The 24,875-nt window shown below is 34.3% G+C and overlaps 2 protein-coding genes across 2 annotated transcripts; both read left to right on the top strand.

Moving 5' to 3' along the window:
* Positions 1-1,761: 1,761 nt before the first annotated feature.
* NTT (C2H2-type zinc finger family protein) lies at positions 1,762-4,087 on the top strand. Its single transcript, XM_086247353.1, has 2 exons — positions 1,762-2,481; positions 3,556-4,087. The coding sequence occupies exons 1-2, from the start codon at positions 1,768-1,770 to the stop codon at positions 3,994-3,996; spliced, it is 1,155 nt and encodes a 384-aa protein (XP_086103479.1). The 5' UTR covers positions 1,762-1,767; the 3' UTR covers positions 3,997-4,087.
* A 15,617-nt stretch (positions 4,088-19,704) lies between these two features.
* Positions 19,705-24,412, top strand: LOC147282376 (Peptidase S41 family protein). Its single transcript, XM_086249105.1, has 12 exons — positions 19,705-20,109; positions 20,424-20,505; positions 20,692-20,822; positions 21,057-21,143; positions 21,599-21,677; positions 21,996-22,084; positions 22,216-22,251; positions 22,441-22,560; positions 22,798-22,884; positions 22,997-23,146; positions 23,457-23,564; positions 23,911-24,412. The coding sequence occupies exons 1-12, from the start codon at positions 19,759-19,761 to the stop codon at positions 24,160-24,162; spliced, it is 1,572 nt and encodes a 523-aa protein (XP_086105231.1). The 5' UTR covers positions 19,705-19,758; the 3' UTR covers positions 24,163-24,412.
* The last annotated feature ends 463 nt before the right edge of the window (positions 24,413-24,875 follow it).

The following is a 24,875-nucleotide window of genomic DNA, read 5'->3' as shown; positions in this document are numbered from 1 at the left end:
GGGGTTGTTTTTAGTTTGCTGTCTTCTACAAGGTTTTCTTTTATCTTTATTGTTTTTTCATTTATTTGAAGGTAAAATATGACTTTTGCCAAAAACTTAGGGGTATGAATAGATCTCTCTTAATTTGATCCATGCATGGGTCATAGGTCGAGCTCGAACCTCACATGCACACTCCATCGGGTTAGGTCATGTTGTGTCCAAGCCCACTAAAATTGGCTCGAACAATTTTACAGGCCTAATTGAGGTTCTTTGTCTTTATAATGTTCCAAATTCTAATGTTTTTTCATTTTAATTACAAGATTTTATATAATTTCACTTTAGGTATCAAACTTTTAGTTGTCAAGAAAAAACGTCATTCTACTACCGATTGATTGGTCATTATTTTATTTATGAACTAAACTGTGACTAAATGATAGTCACAACTTTTTTACTGAGTCACAGTCATAATTTATGTAATAAATTACTCTCAAGTCCTGTTTTTGAAAATTTTTTAACTACAAATTCAGCCAATTAAAATAGTAAGTTTCAACCCAATCTGTTCGTGTATGTGTGCTCGGAGATGAAAAAATACGCTACCGAACGCTTGACATGGTACCGAGGGCTGGAAGGCCTTTTTAAGTTGTAGATTACATGTTTTAGATTGTAGATGCAGGTTTTAGGTTGCAGATATAACTTGCAAACAAAATAAATGTGCATTTGCACATTATTAGGTTGCAGATGCATTTTTTTAGGTTGCAGATGCTTTTTTTAGGTTACGGATGCATCTTTTTAGGTTGCAGATGACATGTTTTAGGTTGCAGATGCAACTTTCAGATGCAAGTTAGCTAGGGTGCGTAGATGCATTTGCCAAGCGTTCGGTGGACAGTTTGGCTTTCTACTTAATTTTTGGGCCGCCTGGAGTTTAACTTAAATTTCTTTCTCATTTTGGGTTTCTAATTAAAGCACCCTAATTTACTTCATTTGTTGTTTTCTATTTTTGTATTATAATTTAAGACTTAGCCTATAATTAGTGTTTAATTAGTTTGTAGGGCTTTAGCTCTAAAGCCTTCAATCCGTATAAACCCTATATACAAAAAACATAAAGAAAAAAAATACAACAAAGCAATCAGTAGACCGTTGATAGCTGGGTAAAACCACCACTCGACCGATAGAAGAAAAATTTCTAAGTAGGTTTGTGACCTAATCTAAAAGATTTCGATCCTTAGTAGAAAAAAAAAAATATAATCCCTTATTGTTTTGTTCAAAATTATTGTCTTTTTGTATTTAATCAGAATTTTCTTTATTTTGTTAGGACCTTAATTGGAAAAACAATTTACCCATAAAGGACAATAGCTAGAGTAAAAACATATGTACCAGGAAATATATAGTAAAAAATATTAAAACTAATTGGCAGCTCAAAGTAACCATAAAACGGCCACTAACGGTATTATCCAAGATTCTATCCATACTTTGTACAAAAAAAAAAAAATCCAATAGAACTAGATTCCTTTTTAATCAAAATTATTTAGATTATTGATCATTTATAATATCCTTTTATTTTTTGTGTGTGTTCTTCACTAGCTAGGTGATTCTATTTTTCCCCTTTCCCTTGCCTTTACTTCTTCTTTCACTCTGTTTATAGTACTTTAATATCTTGGCTCTCCACCGTCCACTCCCTTCAGCCATCTTGTACTCTCTCTCTCTCTCTCTCTCTCTCTATAAAAGCAAGCTCACCCAGCAAAACTATTCCCCTACTCTCTCTCTCTCTCTCTCACACACCTTTTAACCATGGCTGACCCCTACCAATCAAATTTCTTCACAGGTCTCTTCAAATTCAACCCTCTCCATCACCACCACCACCATGAAGCTCCACCTCCAAACCCTCTTCCTCTTCCTCCTCCTTCACACCCTCCCTTATATGCTCACAACTTCTTCCTCAACCAGAACCACTCTTTCTACTCCCAAACCAGTAGACCCCCTTCCCCTCCTCTCAGAGAAGCCCTCCCTCTCCTAAGCCGCTTAAGCCCCACAAACCAACACCACCACCACCATCATGATGAAGACCAAGAACAAGATCATCATCACTACTCTTATTGCAGTGCTGCAATGGATGTGGATCACAACAACATCACCACCAGCAAACACAACAACAAAGAAGAGGATCATCATGTTCATCATCATCAAGATCATGATGATGATGATGATGATGATGATGATGAGACTGCAGTGACTGTTGCACTGCACATAGGGTTGCCAAGCCCTACTGCTGCTGAGATGGCCTCTATGCTCTCTGCTGCTTCTTCTTCCTCAGAGATCACTACTACTACTACTACCACTCATGACAAGGGAGATGGAGATCAATATGATTCTGGGTACCCCATGAGCTGCAGACTCAACAAGGGTCAGTATTGGATCCCCACCCCTTCCCAGATTCTCATTGGTCCTACTCAGTTCTCTTGCCCTGTTTGCTACAAGACCTTCAATAGATACAACAACATGCAGGTAATTAATTGCTTTAATTTCTTTCAACCATAAAATAAATTCATCAAAACCAAATTAAAAACATGCAGGCAAAACTCTTGGTGATTCACCATGAAACCATGGCCCCAAAACCCATTAATTTTCCCTTTTCTTCTCTCTCTCTCTCTCTCTAGCTAGCTCTTTTTTTTTTTTTTTTTTTTTATATCAGCCTTTTCTTCTCGATCTCTTTGTATTTTTTAAGCTTCTTTTGTTTCTTTAATTTGTCTTTGATTTTCTTCCCTTAAACTAGCATCCTATGCTTGGATTTATAGAGGGAACTGAAATTAGATTGGTCCTTCTGGTACCCTTTGTTAATTTGTGTTTTTTTTTTTCTCCTAATTTACATTTATTTTTCAAAAAAACAAAGTTTTTATCATCTTCTACTTCTTTTTCTTTTTTTTTGCATGGTTTATGGGAATTGGGGTTGAGTAAATCTTTTCTGCTTCAACTGAGGCTACGATCAGTACCTTCCCTTTATGTGATTGAACAACACAGGCAATGTTCCTTATGCCTTTAGTACTTTGAAGTCTGTGCTCCAAACATATATTGACAGGAGCTGAAAAAATCTTACAGTTTTTCACCAGAGGGCCAGGTCATGACATTATTCCAGTAACAAATTAGTTTCTGTATGTGGACCTTCACTCTGCAACACAACATTTCTTACACATGAAAACCCCATACATAGTATATCAACTCCCACCCATCTTCTCAATCAATCAACAAATCTCATGAAAACTCACAAGTATTTTTTTTTCTTTTGTTCTTTTGTTCTTTTCATTACAACTCAATAAGTACTTGGTATATATAGCTTATTCTAGACAAACACCTGCAAATTCACACAAATTTTGTATAGGACTAAAAAAGATTAATTCACAATATATATGTGCTCATTGTGAAGAAATAAGAAAAAGGCTTTAATTAACCGGTTAGTAATTAATTTGCATAATTAGTACTTATTTGAACTTGGAAGCTTGGATTTCATCATCAACAGGTTCTGAATCTTCTTCCTCTTGTTGTGACTATATTAATATGATATGATATGATATGATATTGTAGATGCATATGTGGGGGCATGGATCTCAGTATAGAAAAGGGCCTGAATCTCTGAGGGGTACTCAACCAACAGGCATGCTCAGGCTGCCTTGCTTTTGCTGCACACCAGGTTGCCGGAACAACATCGATCACCCGAGAGCGAAGCCGCTGAAAGACTTCAGAACCCTCCAAACACATTACAAGAGAAAGCATGGGATCAAGCCTTTTATGTGCAGGAAATGTGGCAAGGCATTTGCAGTGAGGGGGGATTGGAGGACCCATGAGAAGAACTGTGGGAAGCTTTGGTACTGCATTTGTGGCTCTGATTTTAAGCACAAGAGGTCTCTCAAAGACCATATCAAGGCTTTTGGGAATGGGCATGCAGCATATGGGATTGATGGTTTTGAAGAAGAAGATGAGCCTGCTTCTGAGGTAGAGCAAGATAATGAGTCCATGCAGCTGTAATATTAATTGCTTGGAAGAAACTAAGAATATTAATTATATATATATATGAATCAATATTCAATATTAATTATTAGCGTATGAACTTATATAATTAGAAGGATAGTCTTGAATCTTGATTGACATAGCAATGGCCTGATCACGTAAGCATCATTTTACTTAGAGAGCCACCTTTTTCTTCTTCTTCTTTTTTTGGGTTTAATTAATTAGTTCTTCTTTCAGCAATGTAGGATCCAAGATACTTCCATGTAAGCTAAGTTTATGTGAATCCATATTGCCTTCCAACTAATGTAATGGCTTCCTTTTGTGTCCTTATTTTGAGTTCCAAATCTATAACAAACTACTCAGAAGCCAGTTTAATATGTGGAAGGTAAACCTATATGTACCTACTTAATTGGAAACTATGTGAAAATTAATATACTGCATGAACCAATTAATTATACATGGTTTTCATTTGATTTAATTTCAAAGAAAATACACTATTCTCCTAGCATTTTCGTTCCAAATTCAATGATATAACTTTTCTAGAAATTTAGAAAGTATATTATCCAAGAAATTGGTGGGGCCGGGGGGGAATAGATCGAAGAGTTACAATATATAGTGGATATGGATTTGTCGTCTTTAATTATTAATTAGCGGTCTGAAGTTTGTTATACATTAATTTTATGTGTTTGAACTATGCATTTAGTCAAAATTAATTTAACTTAATAAATAATTCAAATGTACAGTCTGCTAATATAATATTATTATGCTATTATATTGTCTAACAAGAAAATGTTATTGTCGGTGTAATACACAACATAGGTCTTGCCAAATTGAGAGAGAGAGAGAGAGAGAGAGAGAGAGAGAGAGAGAGAGAGTTTGAGAAGATGGTCAATGAGAAGAGAAGAATCTTTGAAATAAGACGACCACCTATTCTAACTTTTAGAGATAATAATATAAGCACGGATAATTGAACTTTAGGGGGGCTTTTGGCTTTAATAATTTAATTTCCTTTTAAGATCCTCTCCAAGAGTGTTCATCAATTCACAAACCTCACAAATTGGCAGAGATTGATGTGAATATTTGGTACCAAGTTTATTTATTTGTTTGATTACATAAGTTAATTAATTATAAACAATAGTAGTAATTAAGTGAATGATTAATCATGCATTTTAGAGTATTGCATCGGTATGACGAGCATATTCTTAGGTTATGGCAAACTAAATTGGAGTCCATTTGATGCAGTCCCGATGAGGATGTCATTATGCTAGCCCTAAAGAGGATATTAGAGATTAATTAAGTGAGGAAGATTGTTATCAATTTCAGTTGTATGTAGATTGGTGAGATGTATGTGTTGAAGCTTTATATTTATATTTGTGTTTTTATGTTGATTTTGGCTAAAAATGATTACAAAAAGTTTTATTAGTGATCAATCCTTTTAAGATAAAATGTGAACGTGGCGAGTTCATGTCTGAATCGTGGCAATGTAAAGGCAAAGTTAACTAGAAAGCAAGACAAGGGTGGGTATATTTTGTTCCAAATGTATTTGAGATAGGCTTTTTCATCTCCTGCAAATTAACATGGATCAGCTTTTTGTTGGGGATTGCATATGATGCCCCTTTTGCTTTGTTAGCTAGTGGAGAGAGATATGTGTGTTGATGAATGGAACATGTACCATTTGAGATTCACCATAATTGCTTGGGAAATTCAAAGCAAATGATTAGCTTCTAGAGAGAGAAGGCTAGGATAATTAATAATTAACATAAATATATAAACGAAGAGACATGTTTTGATGCACACACAATTAACACACACAAGAGAAGGAAAGTTTAGCTAAAAAAGAAAACAAAAGACAAAGAAAGAAAATGATCATATAGGCATTAGGCTAGCTAGGGTATCAATGATATATAATGGTGGCTAGGCTACATAAGTTCAAAGGGAGATGGCTAAATGAGGGATATTGGAATAGAATGGATCTTGTTAGCAGCTTTGTTGAGAGAGAGAGAGAGAGAGAGAGAGAGAGAGAGAGAGATGGGTAAAAGATGAGCTACAGTATACAGGCTGAAAACTCAACAGTGTACGTGGAGCCCAAGTGGGCATTGGTTGTGCTAAGGTACAACATATATACTGATATACCTCTACAGTGATACAACCCTTGTGTCTGATGGATAAACTGTAGACTGAAGCGACCTATCAATAACACACTTTGACCGTCTCTCTCTCTCTCTCTCTCTCTCTCTCTCTCTCTCTCAATGGGGGCCTTTGAAATACATGTACAAGTCAAGTATGGTTAAGAATAATTATGATATTCTTGGCCAAAAAAAACAAAAGAATAATTATGATATTGATAATAATGTAACATACATGCATGCACATTGTCATTAAGGTACTGGGTACGTGGTACAGTATATATGTGTAGCTTTTTTTTTTGGCCATGATGTGTAGCTTAATTAGCCTTTGTACGTCCTAATTAGCAGCATATATCTTTTGCATGTGTAAAGTACCCATGACGATACGTCACTATGCATGTCAGTGTGGGACTGTAGGTGGCCAAGTGCGGTTGATAATTCCTTTGTAATTATACTATTAATGTTACTACCACATCATACAAACATTTGAACTACATACAACTACTACTACTACTAGATATACAGCATATATTCATTCAAAATTAATATCCTACCCCCTTTGTAGGGGAGACCAAAACCCTACCACAATTCATCATCATCTATCCTTTGGGCTACCTTCTCTCTCTTTCATTCACATTACACACACATACATGACACATGCACTCTCTCTGTCTCTCTCACATGCATATATATCATTCTCTAATACTATCTTTTGTAGTGCATGGGTTATATATACGCTATGACATGGGGAGTTAGGAGCCTATTTCCTTGAAGTTTGAAACCATCCATATACACCATATACATGTGATATTAGAGAGTAATGTGTATAAGTACATATTAATTTTATGTTTTCAGATAGTCTAATAATATAAGATATGTACTTAGATTGTTAAATTATGAATATGAACCATATATTTAATTAAGAGTTAACATATATAATTTTTAATTATGATTCACAGTTTAACAACATAAAATAGTGGCTAAAATTTAATTTAGACACTCAATTATAGGGGATATTTCAACTGCATCCATTATCTACAAAATCATTCAAAAACATACCTTATCTAAAATCTAAATTGAAAAAATGAATTTTTCTTCCTCTTTTTCTTTTTTACCCCTCTCCACCTTTCATTCTCTCTCTAGCTTTCCTCTCTCCGGCCAACCCTCCCAACCCAGCCCCTCCTGACCCTACCCCCACTACAACCCGCTGGACCCTCCCCTTCCACTTACTCGAGTCTCTCTTTCTCTTTTCTCTCATTTGATTCTTCTTCCCTGAGTCTCCCTTCTCTCTCTCATGTGACTTCGCACAGTCCGACCGTGATCAAGCCAACTCCAGCCAAGCCCAGCCGGCACAGCACCACTAGCCACTAGCCACTAGCATGCAGCTCCTTTCTCTCCCCTCGACCATCCCTCTCTTCCCTCTCCTCTCTTGCGCGACTCCCTCCTTGTGCGCACCTCAGCCTAGCCAAGGCCAACCATTTCCCGACGGGTCTCCCTAATGTCGACCATCACCCCACGAGCTATAGTTGGGGTCAGGAAGATTGTAGTAGGGGTGAGGTCGAGAGGGGCTAGGTTGGAAGGGTTGGCCAAAGAGAGGGAAGAGAGAGAGAGAGTGAGAGGTGGAAAGGGGTAAAAAAAGAAAATAGGAAGAAAAATTCATTTTTTCAATTTAAATTTTAAATTAGGTATGTTTTTGAATGATTTTGTAGATGATGGATGTAGTTGAAATACCCCTTATAATTTAGTGTCTAAATTAAACTTAGGTCCATTGACTTTAGGTACCAAATTATAATGTTTTTTCATTTCAACTACTAAAACATTTATGTCATTTCACTTTAGGTACTAAATTTCAGTTTATGTACCAACTTTAAAAAACATGGTTATATCGAACTGTAACTGTTTAATAATCATAACTTTTTTATTGATTTGTAGTTTTTTCAATATTTGCAAGACTTAAACTTTAATGTTAAGTTTTTGGGTTATAGGATTTCATCCCCCAAACTAAATCAAAATTATGAAATCCTTAAAAATTTTGATTTTTTATAAATTTTAAATAGTCACACAACTGTGATTGTTCAACAATTACAACTATAACTGTTCGACAGTCACAACTGTATAACAAACTGATTTGTGACCTAATCCAAAATGTTTTACTCTAGGTTAGTACCTAAACTAAAAAAAATTAGTGTCTTGCTGCTTTACTAAAAAACTATTGATATTTGGTATTTAATCCTAATTTTCTAATTAAACTTTAGCCTTAAAATATTCATGTACGTTAATAAATTGTCTGATAAGAGGACTTTTATGTAGGAATTATAATTGATAAATATTCTAATTTTATACGCTTCATATGCCATGCGTACGTGTTGTCACTATGCAAGATCTTTGCCGTTTCTTTAAATAAATGAATAAAAAAGAAGAGGGTGTACTATACACTTAAAGCGAAATATATACTCGCATTATTATTTATTACCAATTGGAAGCTATTGTTTTCTTTTCTACCCATACTCACACTCAATGACTCAAACCACAGTCCACAGCCTTCTCTGCTTAAAATCCCAAGACCCCCTTTTTCTGTTTCTTCCATCCCTATTCCCAAAATTACATATATGCTGAACGAATTTTTTAATTTGTCTTAACTTTAATTTCAGAATACTGTTACCAAGAACTCATGGATACCGAGTACCCCTACACGAGAAATATGTATGTAGGTTTTTTTTTTTTTTTTTTTCTCTTCTTATTTTTTTTATTTTCACCTTTGTATTCACATTCCAATACAGAGGGGACAGCTTTGTCTCCCTTGGCTTGAATCACTAGCTTTTTCGGGTATATCTTAATTTAAGCCACTCATCTTTGCCTTGCCAATTAAACATTCAACATTTAATAAAGTATAAATGAAGCCTAACTATTAATTGCTTCATTGGTTTCAACATACACTATTAATTGTCGGTAAAAGATGAAGGGAAGAAAGCCGCACGGGTGGATGGTGAGTAGATGATTATATGCATGTGATTTGCTTAGACTAGTTGATAAGTGTGATTTGCAGATAATTGTTGTATTTAAATTATTTTAAGATTTTATAATCTGTGAAAGAATAGTTCTAGAGGCTATCTTTATTTTTTTGGAACTAGTTCTAGATTTGTTACCAGAAGAACAAAAGAATAGGGGAATACATGGTGATCCATCCACTTTTGCATTGACGGATTTATGTAAGAGCGAGTGGAGTCTATCGTGCCTATATAACAACATTTTTTCTATTAATTTATTTCAGTAACTCAATATATTTATTCATATTTTCTTTAAAATAAGAATAAAATACTCGATAAAATACTTTTTAAAAAACCGAGATCGACAATTTGCTGTATTCCCCCGCCGCGTGAGATATATTCCAGAATTGGTATGCAATTAATTAATTAGGATGCTGCTCTTGTAGTGATATCTAACTTGTACACACAGAGTTAAAACTGTGAATTGTTGATTGTACTTTACAATTCATAAGACTGAAATGCTGTTGGATGGTGGCCGGCATGGTAAGGTAAACGTGCCATTAGAGTCACACAGAGTTAGTTAATAGAATTAAAATTTGATTGACTTGCTGAACCATAGCTCTTAAAGATGGGATTGAAGAAAAATGAAAGCACACTTTTTTTTTTTTTTGGGAAAACAATAGCATTGCATTAAACCAGCAGCCAAAAAAGCATAGAAAATACAAAGTTATGGCAAAAAGCCCTACAATAATAGAATCAACAAGCTAAATACTTACAACGAAATAAGCGCTCGATTTCATAACGTCGGCATCGAGCAGACACTTTAGCCACTAAACTAGTCGCGTTTAAGTTCACAATCCAACTAACATCTCTAAATCGAGTCTAACAGTAGATTAATGTGGCAGATTGGGTAGTAATAACCGACATGACTGGTACCAGCGAGCATAGTGACATTCCTACTAGCTCCTTGTGACGAGAATCAGAGACAAACTGGAAGAAAGATTTCCAGAGAACAACTAAGCGTTGTTAAAGCAGGATCCGATGTCATACAACACATAAATCGCGCACAACACCACAGATAGATCAAATCAAAGCAATCAAAAAAGCTCTCTTTTATTGAAATGAAAAAAACTCTCACGTATCTCCTCACAAAAGGAAGGAGAGTATTCCATAATATCAACCAAAGAAATAAGTTTCTACGCTATTCCTTTTGGTGTTGATATTTAAACTTTTGTCTTTCTCCATTTCAAAAATTAAATTTTTACATTTGACAGAATCTTTTCCGATAAGTATTATTTATAAATTTTACTAAAAACCGGTAAAACTTGATTTTCTATATTTATCGCAAAGGAAAAATATTAATTAATTTGTATCAAGTAAAGCAACAATATTTCTAGCTGAAAATCAAATCAGGATGGAAAATTGAATGAAAGAATCAAAGTAGTTTGATTTCCCTAACAATCTATGCATGCTATATAAATCACAGTGGGGTACTAAAGGCGATGCATGTCATCATTAATCCTAGTCAGGATACCTTTACTAGAAATTAAACCCTGTTTTATATATGATGGCAATTAAAAACTTGGGAACCAACCATTTGAAGGCAGATCTTATAGCTGCTTTTGATCCTCCAAGTATACGTACGAGACAACTTTGTTTGAGAGGTCCCAATGGCTAAAGGGAAAAGGGGAAAAGGCAAAAATAATCTTGACCCCATAATCACTTTTGAAAAGAAAAAACAAAAACAAAAACAAAAATGCTATAAAAAATTAATAAATAAATCACGATGAAACAAAAATCTTCTTTTGGACTATGCCTAGCTTTCTCTTTTTCTCATGATCATTATCCATGACATATGCCTGATTTTTTTAAATTTTTTTTTTAATTTTCTGCTGCTAAAGTTTTCTTGCTTTAATTAATGTTTGGTGATTCTCCAAGTTGTAGGTATAGGATATCATTGTATGGGGAATATAGAGAAAAACTTGAAGGAGAAGAAAGAGAGCATACTTCAACATAACACACATATGTATATATTGAGAGAGAGAGAGAGAGTAGGCTTTTTTACTCTGTGCTTAAGGACAGGAGGAAAAGTTATGTTTGACGTTGAAACCTATGTATCAAAGAACAATATTTCCCTTCTCTAAAAAAAAAACAAAAAACAAGAACAATATTTCCCTCACTGTTTAGTTAGAGGAGCTCTTTCAAACCCTCTCACAATAGTATGTCTTTTCGATTTTTTCATTCAAAATAAATAGAAAGACTAAAAAAGACATGAATATGTGAGAGCTAGGGCATTGGAAAAGCTCCACCAACCAAAGACTAAGGGAAGTATTGTTCTTAAACAAATACTTAGAATTAGTCAATTCAAATTATGAAAATAAGATGAGTCTCATAATGCATCCCTCACATAAATTTATATAAGGGATTCATATCTCTGTTAAGACTGTTATATATAATAGTATAGATAAATGCATACTTTTTTTTGAAAAATGATATATATGATATGCCTAGCGACAGCTTCTACAGTTCTACTTCTGCAGGCAGTCTCTTTATGACCTTCATAAATTTTCAACACCGGCCCATACTTCTCAATTATAGATAGTTCTCAATCCACTTCATATAATTCCTGCCTGTGTCAGTGTTCTGTTTGGGTATTTTGGAGATATTCAGCTTTTATGTGAATTGCAAACCATTTCATTCACTCCCATCTTTAATTGGGTATAGTATTTGCCAATCAGTTTCACTTCCCAACAAAGCATACATATTACATATAGAACAATTCTTGGGTCACCGTTTGGGGGTGACCGGTCACCTCATCTTTTCAAATTCTAATTTTGATAGTATCAGCGCATAATTGAAATCGTTCACTTTTTAGATAAGATATTAAAGATCATTTCTGTAAAAAATCAAATCAATCGAAAATCATTTAATTATATAACTATTATCAATTAAATAAAAAAATAAATAATTTTCAATTAAAGAGTGATTTTTTTACTAAACCATTAATTTTTTTATTTAATCGACAACAGTTATATAACCAAACGATTTCCGATTGAGTTAATTTTTTATAGAGAAGATTTATAATAGATTATATAAAAAGTAAACAGTTTTGATTATGCGTTGATATTGCCGAAATCAGAATTTGAGGGAATGAGATGACCCAGGTATTGTTTTTTCATATATACTTTCTTGGATTATACTCGATCGGTTTCATGTTTAAGCACCTCTTTTTTTTTTTTTGAGTTAATGGAGCATAGGATAGATTAGCTCGTTTTGCTATTTTGATTTATAATGTTAACTTCTGAGATGATGAGCTCCTGATATAATTCAGGACGCTCGAGTTGAGAATGTTCTCGAGCGTCTTAGAGGATTTATGTATTTCTTGAGTTAATCAATTCTCCTTTTTTTAAGCACTTTTTTTAAATTTTGGCACACTTACGCATGCTAGAGTTTTATTTCTATTTAGGGCCCACATGTTTAAGGCACCCTTTATATAACACATAGATCGAAGAGGAAGAAAGCAAAAGGTTAATCAAAAAGGGGCCTTGGAATGAAGCCCCCCCCAATTTTTAGGTTACATCCTCATTCAAAGATCTATACCCTCTTGTTAATCTTGAATACATAATACAGTCGCTTAAAAAAGGTCAGCATTGTCTTTACAAAATGTATAAGACCACCTTATACATTTTCTGTTTCTTTTTCGTCCTTTTTCTCTCTTTTGCTTTTAGTGAATGTCCCTTTTATGATCTCCTTCTTTACCATACCCTTTTCCCTGATTTAACTTTGGGAAATCCAATCAAAACCACTCCTTTCTCTACATTAATAGGAAAATTAAAAGACTAAACAAACAGCTTTACCTCTGTTAATATCTTTCTCAAATTTGTGTCCCTTGCATGACATGTTTGGAATTGAAATGAACCCCAACCCATTTTGACTAATTTTATCCTTAGGTGTGGAATTCACTTCGTAATGTTGTTTAGGAAAAATACAAGGGGAAAATTCAGGGGAATATGTTGTACGTACCACGTTATTATGTTTGATGAGTTCAGATAATGGTGATTTTATACCTTAAAACTAATAACTCTTGTCGGGAATAAAATAAAAATTAAGAAAAGAGTGATGCTTTTCCCAACTCCTATTCCTATTTTCCCACCCTTACACCTTATTTTACCACCCCTCAAATTTTTTTTTTTTTAAAGTATCAATATTCTTATCTCACCTTCATTATTTCCAAATTACCCCTACCCTTTTTATCTTCTTCCTCTTCCCCCTATTCCTCCTAAATAAAAAGAAGAAAATAAGTTACCAAGCGGCCATGTAGCACCCCCAACTAATGAGAAACTCATTTAATATGAAAGTGAAACATATACTCAAGCTGTCATCTTGTGTCATAGACATGAAAAATGATTTTTAATGTTTGGAACCTTTTAATTATAGAGTGGAGTTGATTAAACAACTTATACAATGGAAAAGTGGATCCTAAAGACTTTCTCTTAGAGTGATTAACGTTTGGTGTGGAGCAGCACCTTCATACTCTTTCATTTTTTATGATTTATGAGGATTGGTGGTGATACAAAAATAGCATCCCCATTAATTTGCAGCATTCAAATTTGGAGCCCAAGTCACCGGCCAATGTAGCAGCAACTCAGTTTCACGAAAAATTATTGTATGTGATTGTAACACCACGTGACATAATGATATAGTGTTATCAATCCACTCAAATAATAACACGTGGACGATTTTAAGGGTTTTTTTTTTTTTTTTTCTAGATTTTAAGGTTTTTTTTTCTCTAAATTTTAAAGTTTTAGAAATTAATTATTATACACGTGGCATGGTAACACCATGTCATCATGCCACGTGGTGTTACTGCCACACACAATAATTTCTCCAGTTTCACGGCCTATTAAATTAAGGGAGACTTAAAGTCCAGTCCATTTTATAAGTCTTTCTTAGACTAAGACCGGTATTGATTTAGAGTTTTTAATTTAGTTTTTTTTTTTTTTTTCTTCTTTGACGGTTTTATGTTAGGTTTTAACTCCGAGATTTTGGACGGAGCCTTTACAAAACTCACTCTACACCCTAGGAGGGGAAATACCCTTCAAATAAGGGGAAAGACTTTATTATGAATTAAAAAGATTTTCTTATAAATTAAAATAATTTATTATGAATTAAAAATATTTTCTTATAAATTATTATGAATTAAAATGATTTTCTTATAAATTTTAAAACACCCCCGGTCTCTATTTAAAAATTATTTTTCTAAAATACCTAAGGCTAATTATCTCTTAAATTAATTCAATGACACATAATTGTATTCACTCATACTCATTTTATATATCCATAATCCAATAACTCATTTTAAATTACTAACCGTTAAACAAAAGAATATGTGATCCAATTCCATTTTATTCATCGTCTTGTTTTTTTATTTCATCCGCCGAGCCTTGTTTTAGGACTTTTGGCATTAGGCAAGTAGGCTCCATTAGATACACTTTTTTCACACCATTGTGCAGTAGAAACTAAAGCCTTTTCTGGGCCAAGGAATCGTGGTGGACGACTATGAACTCCAGCATGCATGTACTACTCTCGAGAATAAATAACGGATATCAGGGAAAAGAGAAGTGAAGCCCTGGTTGCGTGTTCACCACATACCTTTCTAGAGTGTAAAATAAAGAATTTGGAGAGCCCAAAATCTCAGAATTAAAACCTAACATAAAGCGGACAAATTATGTGTCATTTGATTAATTTAAGAGCTCTTATAATTAAAAGAGTCCCTCATAATTAGTCCGTTATATTAGTCAAACTCCTATTTTCATATATATTATACTTGTGTCAAAAACATCATTATTCAATATTTCTATTTAATTATCTTTCTCAAACAACATCCTAAAGTACTCTAAACCGGCCGAACGATTAGTTCTAACTCTTAGAACATCCACTACAAGAAATGTGAGCAAAGCACACCCATTATTAGTGGCACAAAATGAGGTGTCAATTGGGAACTTCAGTCCCTATTACCCAATTGACACCCATTTTTGTTAAAATCGAGACACTTCAGTCCCTATTGCCTAATTGCCATCCCATTCTATGCCACCAATAAGGGTGTGCTTTACTCATATTTTTTGTAGTGATCATATTAGATATAAGCACATAATCGAACACAAAAAATATAGTAGGGGATACTAATTTATGCTGACATAGCATAATAATGAGATGAAAGGTAAATAAGATATTCTTCTATAAACCAGCCTCAAATTAGAGGGGTTGGGAACTAGTGACATTCCCAATTTAATGAATAGGGAGGGGTTCATGGCGCATATTATTGCCTTATTTAGGCCGTCAATTGGGCATTGGGAGCATTTCTACTATGCAAAATCTTTCCAGTGGTCAAAATCTCCTCTTCTAAATTTCAGTTATACTGATTGTCATACAGAACACACATGGGTTGTGGGGGAGACACATTAATGAGAGAGAGAGAGAGAGAGAGAGAGAGAGAGAGAGAGAGAGAGAGAGAGAGAGAGAGAGAGAGAGAGAGAGAGAGAGAGAGAGACCACTCCCCCAAACTTGGCATGGGATCTATGGCCTGCCCTTAACTTGGAGTGGGTTTTAATCTTATAATTTGAAGTGGCTGGAAGGAAAGTAACCCACAAAAATGAACATCAAACATGTTATGTCAACTTGAAAAAAAATTCTCTAATAAACATAGGAAATGTGATTGTGTGAACCTATATACATAAGTATGAATAAGGAGAGTCACTGGATTGTATTACATTCTTGCAGACTAATGACTCACACTTTTTATACCTACAAAAATTCTGCCGAACTTTAAGTACCTTCCTACAAAATAGAGAAAAATACTAAAATCCAGTAAACAGTTTCATTGTATATTTTTATTGACTGGAAATAGAAAGTTCTGTTTTTCTTTCCTTTGTTATTATATTTTTGTTTTTCATCAGCTTATAGAAGTATAGAACCTCTGGTCAACTTTTCCTCAAAACCAACTTTTAGAATCCCCAAAATACGAACTTTTTAAGTCAATGATCTGTTGGTCTAAATAACTTTTTCATTAATTATATATTTTTCGGTTGGTTACCTTTATTTTTATTTTTTTGAAAGAAATTCGGTTGGTTACCCTTTGATTTTGCTTCAAATGAAAATGACAATGACTGGGATTATTACCAACTTGAATCAATGTATGTACCTTCATTTTGTATTTGCCCAAAAAAAAAAATGTACCTTCATTTTGTAAAATTAATGTTGATTTTACTGCATGTCCAAACAAAATTAATGAAGTTGACATATTTTCAATAGAAAGCATGATTGGGTGTTGCTCCCACAGACCTACAATTATATTTATTATTGAAGTCTATGTGGGAGATAAAAATTAGGGGTGGGCATATTAACCGCGGACCGCCAAAACCGGCCGAATCGCACCGAAAAAAACCGCAAAAAATCGTGTTGACAAAAAAAAGTCAACACCGCTAAAAAAACCGAACCGCACCGCTTCTCTCCGGTTTCGGTTTCGGTTCTACACCTTATTTAACCGCACCGAACTGAACCGCACCGCATACTTGCAAAAAATATATTTTTTTATATTTTTATACACATTGCCATATACACCATTTTATATATTTTTTATATATATTTATACCATTTTTATATACTTTTTATACACTTTTTGTACACATTTTTATACACTTTAGACCCTAAACCTTAAACCCTAATAAAATATTAAAATTAATATTAACCTAGCTATATTTTAGGGTTTAAACCCTAAAATATATTTTATATAACCCTATGACCTATTTTATAGATATATAATATAATAATAAATTAATAATGTTTTAGTATATAATTTTAGTTATACCCATTACCCTATATAATAAAATTAGTATATTCTTTATATTCTATATAAAAAAAATTAGTATATTATTTATAGTTTATACTCTATATACTAAAATTTTTAATTGTTTATAGTTCTAGGGTATAATATATAGTTATATACTATATAAGTGTATATAGGGTATATGCCATATAAGGTAATAAGGTATAGGATTTAAAATTTATGGTATAAGGTTTAGGATATTAGGGTTTATAGTATAAGGATTTAAAACTTATGGTATAGGGTTTGGTTGCAACTCATCTCTCATTCTCTAAATCCTAAATCATAAAGTTTAAAATTTTATATATTCTATATACTCTATATAGTCTAGTTACATAAACTAGTTTGCCCAACCAAACCCCAAAGTCCCAAAACTTGTTAATTAGGATGAGTTTGCATCATTAAATAATTGGGCTTAGGCTTAAAAAAACAAGTGTGAGGCCCCATTAGGCCCAGAACCGTGGTGAGAACCGCACCGCACCGCATTCAAGATGGTTTGGTTTGGTTCGGTTTTTTTATTTTTTTCACGGTTTTAAGCACCGAACCGCACCGTCTATTCATGTCTGGCGCGTGCACGGTTTCGAGGAAAAAGTGAGTCGAACCACACCGTGCCCACCCCTAATAAAAATAAATAAATAGAGTTGTTGATCGTATACAAGAATTAATCATAAGATTCATATATAAGACTCAAGTAATTTTGAGTTGAAATGTGATGTTAATTGTTAAATCATGTTATCACTTATCAACTCATGTCACCAACCAAATAATAAGTACACAAAATTGAAGCTCATTCCTGAAGCCCCAAGTTCAACAACAACCACAGTATCTAAGCCCATTTTCCTGGATAAGAGGCCCATCAGTATTGAGTTTTGCCCAACCTGACTGAGTCGGGGTCCAACAGCTAAGCCCACCTCTAAATGTGGATCCAACGATTTGCTTAGGACACTGGGCATCTAAAAATAATTAAAAATTTCTAATTTTACCCCCAAGTGTACTCATCAGTAATTGAAACAATAAATTGAAAAAAAAAAAAAAAAAAAACAGCCAAGGCATACAGTGAGACACTTCGTAGTTTAGCTGTTTTAAAAATTATTTTGTATAACCGTAACACCATCACGTGATAAAACTAATCAACGTGTTACTATTATATAGAATAATTATTCCTCAATTAGATAGCCATGACTTGTATTTTTGTTTTCTTAAAGAAAAATCACGATCAAATTAGTCAATACAGTAATCTTGTTATAAGCTATAAACATAATCCATTACCGTTATGGATTATAGTCTATAAGAAATAAAATCATAATGACTTCTACTATCGCAGAATAGAGTTATCAATGAGATGTTTCTTTTTCTTGGAGAGTCCACTCCATTATTCCGGACATTAGTCATTTAGCCTCTTGCTTTGGAGGAATTTCTTTCCACATATCATGTGCTTCCATTAGCAATCTTGTGGCAGACGCTATTGTTTCCCTTGGGCATTAACAAGCTTTCCCAAATTCTTCCAAAGTTCGGGTTCTCTCAACTCCCTTAGCTGCTATATATCTTAATGTTAACTTTTGATCATGTGGGCCTTGATTGTGTTAGGGGATTTGTGTGGTAATTTATTTTCCTCGGTGACAACTGACAAAAAAAAATAAGTTCCTTGTTTTTGAGTCCCGACTTATCTTGAGAGGAGGTCTCACAGGGCATTTCTCATAGAAGAACTTCTCGTTCTCGGGAAAGACTTAATCTCGCTCTTCTCTAAAAATTCTCTCAGTCTCCCATTACTTTGCCTCTGCTGCTAACCCTTGCCCGTTTGAGGGTCATTGGTAATCTTGCTCTAGGGCCTTTTGCTTCCTCTTCGCCCTTTCTTTCCTCTATCTTCTTCTTTCCACCCCTCTCTATATATCTCATACCCTAATTATGATTTTCCCTCTAACAACCATAATTTCTTCTCTTCCACCAAAATGATGGACTCCTCCGTCAATACACTAACTGAAAGCTAAGCTAAAAAAATACTAAAAGCAAAATGATTGGGCTCATCTTATAATGGTGCTCCACCTTGTAGTAGTTGGTTGTGAATTGTGAGGATTTACTGCATGGTTTAGGGTTAGGGTTCTTTTTTATTCTAAAAAATAAAGATAAAAAGACGATAAAATTATGGGTGAAATGTAGGTATAAAACTTGAATCAAAATGATTAAAATTGAAACTCTTAAGAGTTAAGAAAAAAAAATTTAAATTTGACAAAAAGAGAAACGCTCAAAATGACCCAAGACCGCTAAAACATATGATAAATTCAACTTCTCAACCTTGCATTTTTTATTAATTTTGGTCAATTTTAGATGGCGTCAAGCAGCCATCAATGTGGATGCCTCACCTCGGCCTAGTTATAGCAGCTTCCTTTTTTGGAGGGTTACCACAATACCACGCCAACCACCATAGTTAGGCAGCCCATTTTTGAAAAATAGTTTTTTATTAAATAAAATACAAAACTTACAATTAAAAACTTTATTTTGAGAAAAAGCAATTAAAAAAATAAAATTTATAAAAGAGAAGTGGAAGCAGCCAATAGGAAAATTCCAAGATAGAAATTTCTGCCCCTTACCATGTACACGTGTCGCAAACCCAGAGGCGCTTTCGCAATGAATCTCTAAGCCACACAAAGAAAAAGATTCCTGTGGATCCCACCAGAATCCCAACAACGTAATAACGTAGTCAACAATATTCAACTCCTCTCGCACTTCTCCCATTTCTGGCTCTCAAAAAAAGAAACAAAAAAAAAAAAAAACAGAAAGGAAGAAAATGGAGCCTGTTTGCCCAAACTTGGATCTCAAACCAGCGCCATGCTCACCAATTTCACCAAGATTCCCAAACCCCACATCGTTATCAGTGCATTCACATCGATTCTCGTCATGTTCGGGTCGCCGGGTGACCCGGAAATGGAGGGTGTCGGAGCCCCGGCTGGTGAAGGCCAGGGCGGTTAGTAATGGAGAGTCTGAAGCTCAGTGGTCTACTCAGGGACTGATGAGGTCGATAGGAAAAGGGTTTGTTGCATTTGCTGCTGCAGCTGCTGCCAGTTATTCTGTGTGTTGCGACTCTCCGGCTATGGCGGAGTCACTGACTGTTGCCTTTCCGGTTTCGCGTACTACTGAGGTGATATATAGTATTGAGTGTTGTTGAGTTGTGTTACCTTTGTGTTCGATACTAATGATGCTATCTGTTTTTTATTTTTTTTGGTTTTGATGTATACTTTGTGTTTATTTGAGTGATAACTGTAATGGGTTTTGCTAATTTCCTTGGATTTCTTTTATCAATTTGTTTTTTGTTTTTTTGTTTTTTTGTTTTTTTTTTGGAGATAGATCATAATAGAGTTAATACTCAATTGGTTTTCTTTGAGTCTGAATTTGACTGTACTTGGGTCACAAACTTGATGTCAATTACTGAGAGACAAGGCTTTTGTTTTCCAGGTGAATTCAGTTCAAAGAACTCTTGTGGAGGCTTGGGGTTTGATTAGAGAAACATTTGTTGACCCAACATTTAATCATCAAGGTTTTGGGGATATGTTATTCTTCTTTATCTTAATTACTCCATTCTAAATGTTCAAGATTGAATTGTTGATTATTTTGGTTCTTTTCATGAAATGAAACTACTATAGTCTTTGGATACTTCTATTCTTTCTGTTTCCTCCATTTTTAGGGTTCGTTGGCATTGAAGACTTGAATTATTTCTCTGCAGATTGGGATCAAAAGTTGCAGCAAACAATGGTAGAAATGTTTCCCCTTAGGTCAGCCGATGCAGCCTATATGAAAATCAGTGGAATGCTTTCTACCCTTGGTGATCCCTTTACACGGATTATCAGTCCGAAGGTCTTATAATTAGTTCCATTCTCTGTTAATGTCATGTTGATTTAAGCTTGCAATTGCAAATTTGCAATACAGTTTTGATTAACAAATGGCTAATATGACTAATTTTTCCCTTTTCTCTATTGTTGCTCACTTGCTCTTCGATTTTAATTTATTACAGCGACATCATCCTTTGGTTTTTCAAATCCACACAAAAAATAATGATGGCTACCCGGCTAATTATGTTTCACACCACAGGAATATCAAAGCTTTCGAATTGGAAGCAATGGGAATCTACAAGGAGTTGGCCTTTTCATTAATATTGAACCAAGAACAGGCCATTTGGTCAGTGAGATGCAAAGGAATTCTTCTCTTCTGTTTTCAATCATTTAGCAAGTAACCATATGAAATTGATATATGCATGCTCCTATACAAGTTATTTGACCTTGTGCTTGAAATATCTTTTCCTTACTTGCCATGTATGCATCTGTAGACAATTAATAAACCTATGGTGTCTTACGAATTATACTCAAAAGTTTGATAAACTGTATATGGTGGTTCTACAAAACGTACAAATTTGTTATTGCAATTTTTCTCTTGTATTCTTTTTAATCTCTTTGTCTGTTCATTGTGATAATGTTCATCTTACAGTCTGTCTATAGTGTTATTATGAAGCTGTTCATCTAGTTGCAATGTCACTTCTGGATTTTGTGAGCTTTGTTTCAATGTAGGAGAGAAGAGATTCAGTAATGACCACATGCTCATGCAACACGAAATTTAATTTTGATTGGAAATTGCAGGTTGTTTTGTCTTGTGTAGAGGGTGGCCCAGCTGCTCGTGCTGGTATACATGCAGGGGATGAGTTGGTTGAAATTAATGGTACTTGACAAATCAAACATTTGGCCTTTCTTTTTTATGAATCTGAAAATGGAAATCGTAACCACTATCTTTTTTGGTAGCTGAATCCTAATATCATTACATTGTTTAGCATGTTTTGATTCAATTCCATAAAGAATTTCAATCCCTTATTGAATAAGCTTTCTCAAGGGAAATCACATTCGTGATTCAGAAAACTAGTTTCTGCAGTGCAGGATGTTCGTTAATCAAGGGAATGTGTTGCAAAATTCCTAATTTTTCATAGTCTTCTGTAACTCTGTTTACATGTCATAATTTCAAATACTGTCTGTATGACTTCAGGAGAGAATCTTGATGGTGTTGACACTGAAATAGCAGTACAGAAACTGAGAGGTCGAATTGGAACAACTGTCACAGTAAAAGTTCACAGTGTAATCATCACCTCTCTTTATTTGCAAGTTGCAGCAGAATTTATCATATGTGATCTATTGACTGATCCTGTAGAGTATGGCCAACAAAGGCAAATTGCTTCATGCAACTAATTTCACATTCTGTTACCCAGGGCAACGATTTGGGAAGTGATTCTAGTATAAGAGAGGTATTAGATCATTTATTATATTGGCATTTCATATAGTGTCTATTTATTATGAAATGCATTTGGTTTCTCTCTGGCCCCTCAGACAGCTTGAAAGATTTTAAATTAGCAGTGTCAATCAAAAAGCCTGCATTTATTTCACAATGTTTTTTTTCATAAACTGATCTGAAAACATGACTTAACTGCTTGAAGGTGAAACTACCCCGTGAATACATCAAGCTTTCCCCAATTTCAACTGCTATCATCCCTCATAGAACCCCAGATGGACACCTAATAAAAACAGGCTATGTGAAGCTGTCAGCCTTCTCTCAGGTAATTCTTGCTTTCGTTTTTCCCCCTGGCAATGCAGAATATAGAAATGCTTTCTTTAAAACAAAATGGTGTAAAAATATGAAATCATTGTCATACACTTGGCTTTTTTAATTGTTACAGTGCTTCGCGTACATATAACATACATATATATATATAGCAATGTTCAGGGATCTTATTATAGAGTAATTATATATGTATTATATAGATTGTTAAAACCTTTCCACCCCATTCTGTCAGAGTGCTGCAGCTGATATGGAAAATGCTATTAATGAAATGGAGAGTCAGGATGTACAATCATACATACTGGATTTACGGAATAATCCGGTAACTTATACTCTCATTTACATAAGTGAAAATTTTTCTAATATTTCATTTTCCTGCTTTGAATTTATGGTTGCTCAGTTGTTTCACTTATTCTTCTAATTAAATTCTTCAGGGGGGACTGGTGAAAGCAGGGCTTGATGTTGCCCAAATTTGGCTGGATGGGGATGAAACTCTAGTGAACACAATAGATCGGGAAGGGAATATGTTACCCATCAACATGGTCAATGGGCATGCTATAACACATGATCCACTTGTTGTGCTTGTAAGTTCTGAATTTTTACATGTGAAATAGTTGGAGGCCATGTAATCACTTGTTGATTATTTTGTATGAACTTTTTATCAGAGATATGCAGTTTCTTAAAGTTCATATACATTTTTTTTTTGGAAGAACTGGTGCACTACTGTGTAACATCATGCAAAATGCATTTGTGCTACTCAATTTCGCTTGATATAAAGATTTGTTTACAATGGCAAGTAGAAGTGCAATAAGTGATGCCCAACTTTAACAAATTGATGTCTTCTTACATGCTCATAGTCTAAATGGTTTCTGAATCTTTTACTATTCAAAACAGGTTAATGAGGGAAGCGCGAGTGCAAGTGAGATTTTGGCAGGGGCACTACATGACAATCACCGAGCTACTCTTGTGGGGCACAGAACCTTTGGGAAAGGAAAAATTCAGGTAGTCCATTCATATAAAGCATGACAATTTTGTAGGTAGCTAGTTGCATCCACAAGGAATTTCATTAACTCAACCTACTGTTACAAGATGCTTAAAATCTATTTCAAAAGCATGAACTTCATGGGTAGCTGTGATGTTTCTTTTCTGCTAGCACCATAGCTCTTTTCTTACTTTCAGTGAATTACATGTAATTTGTAATCTGACCTTAGATCACTAGGACTGTCTTTATTCTAAATTCATCAGGATCAAAGCATTTGTCATTAGTCACCAACTTCCCTCACACCTGCATTAAGTCTCTAACTAATGGCTGTTGTGTTGCTTGTTTTCCTAATGCTCCTTGCTACAGAGTGTCACAGAGCTGCATGATGGATCAGCTTTATTTGTCACAGTGGCAAAGTACTTGTCGCCTGCGCTTCATGACATAGACCAGGTTGGTATAACGCCTGATGTGCAATGCACAACTGAAATGCTGAATTCTCCCAAGGAATCGATGTTGAAGGAGCAGAGGAGCTCAGTCTCATCTCTAGAAGCAGATTCCTGTGTTTTGGTAGCAGAGCATGAATTGGACATTCAGGAGTCCAAAGGCACGGCTTCTTGAAGACAGGATCATACAGTAGTTTAAATTTGTATAGCATAGGAATTGAAGGTATAAAAGTGAAAAAAATAAATTGCAATGCCACATGGTCTGCTTATACTTTTGTTTGTACATCGTGTGCAAGTCAAGTTAGAAGTTGAAGGTTATAGTTAGTGTATTCCGATCCAATATTTCAAAATAAGAAAAGTTGTTTGCAATACCTTCTTGTTCTTTATATAGTATCTAAAAATGCAGATTAATATTTCTTTTCTTTTATGTTTCTTTTTCTCAATAAAAAAAAAAAAAAAAAAGAAAGATATTAGACCATGTTTGGTGCATAAGATTAGATCATATATGTTAAATAACAAGATTCATGTGTATTTACGAAAGAATATGACAAAAAAAAAAATATATAGAGTGTCTTATAAGAAAAATGACTAAGCATCTTCTTCTTTCAAGTTATAAGTTTATAGCTATTTTTTGACAAGAAAAAAAGTTTTTACCTTGAATAAACATGATACTAAACATTAGACCATTCACTAAACCAAATGGTCGTCCATGAGATTTGATCTCAGGGACTTCTCCAATAAAAGAGGACTGAGTGTTATCCATTATACTAAATGATCTTTAGCTTTAAAATACTATTTGATAGCATATCAGGTCGAGCTAGAACTCCTACCTCAGAATAAATGAATTAGTTTTTGGTTTGTTTTGTCATCCTGCCCAATGATTTATTA

Source organism: Dryas octopetala, chromosome 6 (assembly GCF_963921425.1).
Source record: "Dryas octopetala chromosome 6, drDryOcto1.1, whole genome shotgun sequence".
Taxonomy (NCBI): Eukaryota; Viridiplantae; Streptophyta; class Magnoliopsida; order Rosales; family Rosaceae; genus Dryas; species Dryas octopetala.
The sequence above is the reverse complement of the archived record's forward strand: the minus strand, read 5'-3'. Positions and strand labels throughout refer to the sequence as shown.

What these genes read in the sequence shown, in the direction of transcription:
- NTT (XM_086247353.1), top strand. Translation starts at nt 1,768, where the DNA reads ATGGCTGACCCCTACCAATCAAATTTCTTCACAGGTCTCTTCAAATTC. An exon ending in ATAGATACAACAACATGCAG is followed by an intron (nt 2,482 to 3,555) that starts GTAATTAATTGC and finishes ATGATATTGTAG; the next exon opens with ATGCATATGTGGGGGCATGG.
- LOC147282376 (XM_086249105.1), top strand. Translation starts at nt 19,759, where the DNA reads ATGGAGCCTGTTTGCCCAAACTTGGATCTCAAACCAGCGCCATGCTCA. An exon ending in TGGATTTACGGAATAATCCG is followed by an intron (nt 22,885 to 22,996) that starts GTAACTTATACT and finishes TAAATTCTTCAG; the next exon opens with GGGGGACTGGTGAAAGCAGG. An exon ending in ATGATCCACTTGTTGTGCTT is followed by an intron (nt 23,147 to 23,456) that starts GTAAGTTCTGAA and finishes TATTCAAAACAG; the next exon opens with GTTAATGAGGGAAGCGCGAG.